The sequence below is a fragment of the Crocuta crocuta genome, unplaced genomic scaffold (genome assembly GCF_008692635.1).
Source record: "Crocuta crocuta isolate KB4526 unplaced genomic scaffold, BGI_CrCroc_1.0 scaffold1531, whole genome shotgun sequence".
NCBI lineage: Eukaryota > Metazoa > Chordata > Mammalia > Carnivora > Hyaenidae > Crocuta > Crocuta crocuta.
The window spans coordinates 17,314-21,839 of record NW_027533315.1 but is presented as its reverse complement, the minus strand read 5'-3'; the positions used below and the strand labels follow the sequence as shown (position 1 = coordinate 21,839).

General features: G+C 36.5%; 1 protein-coding gene across 1 annotated transcript in view; it reads right to left on the bottom strand.

Moving 5' to 3' along the window:
- Window positions 1-4,526, bottom strand: part of FAM120C (family with sequence similarity 120 member C) — a gene marked incomplete at its 5' end in the record, with an annotated part of 81,390 nt that overhangs the window by 70,398 nt on the left and 6,466 nt on the right. Inside the window, one exon of the mRNA XM_077748135.1 lies at window positions 1,814-1,942. Coding sequence (XP_077604261.1) covers window positions 1,814-1,942 — 129 coding nt within the window. The remainder of the gene's footprint in view (window positions 1-1,813; window positions 1,943-4,526) is intronic.

The window sequence follows — 4,526 nt, the reverse complement described above, 5'->3', positions numbered from 1 at the left end:
TACGATACCAAAAGCATGATCCATAAAAGATAAAAATTAGAAACTTTTGCTTTCCAAAAGACACTGTTAAAAGAAGGTAAAGAAACTACAGACTAGGAGAAAATATTTGCAAACCAGATATCCAACTTTAAGCAAGGACTTAAGGCAAGTATTTATAAAAAAAACTCTCAGAAATCAACAGTGAGTAAATAAACAATTCAAGTAAAAATGGACAAAAGACTGTTCACAAACAGACTATTCACTAAAGAAGATATATGGGTGGCAAATAAGCACAGGGAAAAATGTTCATCATTAGTCATTTGAGGAATGCAAACTAAAATTATGAAGAGCTGCCACTACACAGCTATTAGAATGCCTATAAAAAATACTGACAGTAACAAATGCTAGTGAGGAATGGAACAGCCACACTGGAAAATGGTTTGGCAGGATCTTGTAAAGCCAAAGTTAAACATACACTTACCATATGACCCAGAAATCCCACTCCTAGGTATTTACACCAGGGAAATAAAAACTTATGTTCATTAGAGAAAAATCTGTACATAATTGTTTATAGCAACTGTATTCAAACCACTAAAAATTGGAAACAGCTCAAATATCTTCTAGAGGTGAAGGAATAAATACACTGTGGTATACCCACACAATGTATACTACTTGGCAATAAAAAGCAATAATTATTGAAATGCAACATGAAACAATGTAGAAGAATCTCAAGGCATTATGTTGAATGAAAAACGTCATTCTCAAAAAAATAAATGCTATATGATTCCATTCATGTGTTATCCTCTAAAAGATATAACTGTAGTGACAAAGAAAAGACTGGTAGCTGCCAGGAGTTAGGGATAGGTTTGGGTGTGATTACAAAGGGATAGCATGATTTTTGGGGGTGGCTCAACTATTCTGATCCTAATTGTGATGGTGGTTACATAAATCATGTGCTAAAAATTCACAGAACTATATACACACACACATATATATATGCCACACACATATATAAAAGTCAGTTTTATTTTATGTTAATTTTTAAATGTTTGTTTATTTTTGAGAGAGAGAGAGCACGCACACAAACACAAGTTGGAGAGGGGCAGACAGAGAGGGAGAGAGAGAATCCCAAGCAGGCTCCGCACTGTCATTACAGAGCCTGATGCAGAGCTTAAACTCACGAACTGTGAGATGATGACCTGAGCCAAAATCAAGAGTTGGACACCTAACCAACTGAGCCACCCAGGTGCTCACTTTACGTTAATTTTAAAAATAAATGGAAAAACCCATTGTACAAGTCTAAATTAAATTATTAAAAACAAAACTGACTTATTTTCCTAACTATTAGCTTCATTTCACAAGACAAATTCCCAGTAGAGCCTTTTTCTCACTATTAACAATGAAATATTGATTCTTGTTTTATGTGGACCTACTTTGATTAGTGTTTTTCATTACCCATTAACCTCCATTAAGCAAGACCTTCTTTACATCAAGGTATACATTGGAAAAAAAAAAAGGGTAGAAGGACATATTCCAGAGTGATAACTATACCAAGTTGTTTCTGGGTAGTGAGATTTTAAGTGACTTTATTTTCTAGATTTTCCAGAATAAGCCTATATAAGGTAATAGTGGGGGGGAAAAGGCAGTGAACTCTTTCATTGAAGGCCTACTAATGTTTTCAAAGGAAACTTTGGGGTTTGCTGTAGGCATGGAGAAAACAAGCGGCTAGGAGGAGAGAAGATAGGTAGCATAGAAAAAAAATAATAAAATCTGCTGGTGGTACTAGTGAAGGTAAGAAAACTGGCAACTCTTAGGAAGGAGAAGGCTAGCTCACCTGAGACTGTTTGAAAACATCCTTCCCAACCACATCCAGGTTTGAGGGGTCTTTGATGGAGCTAACATACTCAGAAACAGCCTTGATCACCACATCACAGGGAGGAAGAACCAGTTGATGAGCTCGGACCTAGAAGAGATAAGCAAGGTACACTGAGTGAGTCAATGATGATCACTAACAATGATGTAGGGGTAAGATAGAGAATTCAAATTCAGTAAATCCACTGAGAGATAGTTAAAATCTTTTCCTTAAAAATAGTTTCCTCCCCGGGTGCTTTGGTGGCTCAGTCAAACTGCTGACTCTTGATTTTGGCTCAGGTCATGATCTCATGGTTCATGAGTTTGAGCCGTGTGTGGGGCTCTGTGCTGGCAGTGCAGAACTTGCTTGGGATTCTCTGTGTCCATCTCTCTCTGCTCCTCTCTCTCTCCCTCAAAAATAAATTAATAAACATTAAAAAAGCAGTTTCCCTCGTAAGTCTCAGCATAGAACACTTGGGAAAAATAAAACAAAAAGTATAAAGAAAGATATATCATTTATAATCCTACTATAGAGATAACCACTAGTTGAGGACACTGCCATAATTAATCAGTTTTCTTTCATAATACCATTTGGCTGCTTCCAATTTTTAAAATAATTTTTTAACATTTATTTATTTTTGAGAGAAAAAGAGAGCACACATGAGCGGGGGAGGGCAGAGAGAGAGGGAGACACAGAATCTGAATCAGCTGACTGAGCCACCCAGGCGCTGATACAGAATGTGAATCAGGCTTCAGGCTCTGAGCCTGAGGTGGGGCTTGAAACCATGAACTTCGAGATCATGACCTGGGCTGAAGTCAAATGCTTAACTGACTGAGCTACCCAGGTGTTCCTGGCTGCTTCAAATTTTTTGCAAGTAAAGGTAAGGTTTTAATTTATGGGCCATGTTTGGATCCTGATTTGAACTAACTACAAAAAAGCCTTTTTGAAACAATCAGGGTGATCCTTAAATGGAATGGGTGTTAACTGATCATCCATTTTATTAAAAGTAATAATGGCATTGTGCTTATGTATGAAAATGCCCATATGTCTTAGAGATGCATATTGAAGAATGTGGGAGTAAAAAAACTTGAGGTCCAGAATTTGCTTTAAAGTACATTAGCAAAAGCAATAAAAAATCACCAGCAAGTGTGGCTACATCTTCGTAACTGTTGGAGCTAGAAGATGTTCAATAGTGACTCACTACATTATTATTTTATCTACTTTTGTGATGCTTGAAAAAACTTTATTACAGGTTTTCCTTAAGGTTGTGATAAAATGCAGGTATGATTTTTTTTTCATTTTCCAATTATTTAATTACAAGCTTCCTAAACCGGTAATTACTCAATCAAATGGTATAAACTTTTTTTTATTGTCAGGTTAGCTCACATGCAGTGTGGTCTTGGCTTTAGTAGCAGATTCCCGTGATCCATCACTTACATACAACATCCAGTGCTCATCCCAACAAATGCCCATCTCCCATATTCTACCCCCTAAACCCCTACCCCCATCAACCCTCAGTTTATTCTCTGTATTTAAGACTCTTTTATGGTTTGCCTCCTTCTCTGTTTGTAACTTATTTTTCCTTTCCTTCCCCCATGGTCAGCTGTTAAGTTTCTCAAATTCCACAATATATGTCTTTCTCTGACTGACTTATTTCACTTAGCATAATACCCTCCAGTTGCATCCACGTTGTTGCAAACGGCAAGATTTCATTCTTTTTCATCACCAAATAGTATTCCATCATCGTGTATATATACTACATCTTCTTTATCCATTCACCAGTTGATGGACATTTGGGCTTTCCATAACTTGGCTATTGTTGATAGTGTTGCTATAAACATTGGGGTGCATGTGCCCCTTTGAATCAGCACTCCTGTATCCCTTGGATAAATTCCTAGTAGTGCTATTGCTCAGTTGTAAGGTAATTCTATTTTTAATTTTTTGAGGATCCTCCACACTGTTTTCCAGAGTGGCTGTACCAGTTTGCATTCCCACCAACAATGCAGGAGGGTTCCCCTTTCTCCACATCCTCGCCAATATCTCTTGCTTCCTGAGTCGTTAATTTTAGTTACTCTGACTGATGTGAGGTAGTACCTCAATGTGGTTTTGATTTGTATTTCCCTGATGATGAGTGATGTTGAGCATCTTTTCATGTGTCTGTTGGCCATCTGGATCTCTTCTTTGGAAAAGTGTCTATTCATGTTTTCTCCCCATTTCTTCACTGGATTATTTGTTTTATGGATGTGGAGTTTGGTAAGTTCTTTATAGATTTTGGATACTAACCCTTTATCCGATGTGTCATTTGCAAATATCTTCTCCCATTCTGTTGGCTGCCTTTTAGTTTTGTTGATTGTTTCCTTTATTGTGCAGAACCATTTTACCTTGAAGAGGTCCCAAAAACTCATTTTTGCTTTTGTTTGTTTCCCTTGCCTTCAGTGACATGTTACAACAGTGATTCACTACATTATTATTTTATCTATTTTTGTGATGCTTGAAAAATTTTTAAATACAGATTTTCTTTAATGCTGTGATAAAATGTAGGTATGATTTGTTTTTAACATTCCAATGATTAAATTAAAAGCTTCTTAAAATACTAATTACTCAGTCAAAGGGTATAAATTTCTTCAAGGCTTTTTATATAAAATTGTTTGGGCAAAAAGCTGAACCATTCATTCCTTCAACAAATATTTACTGC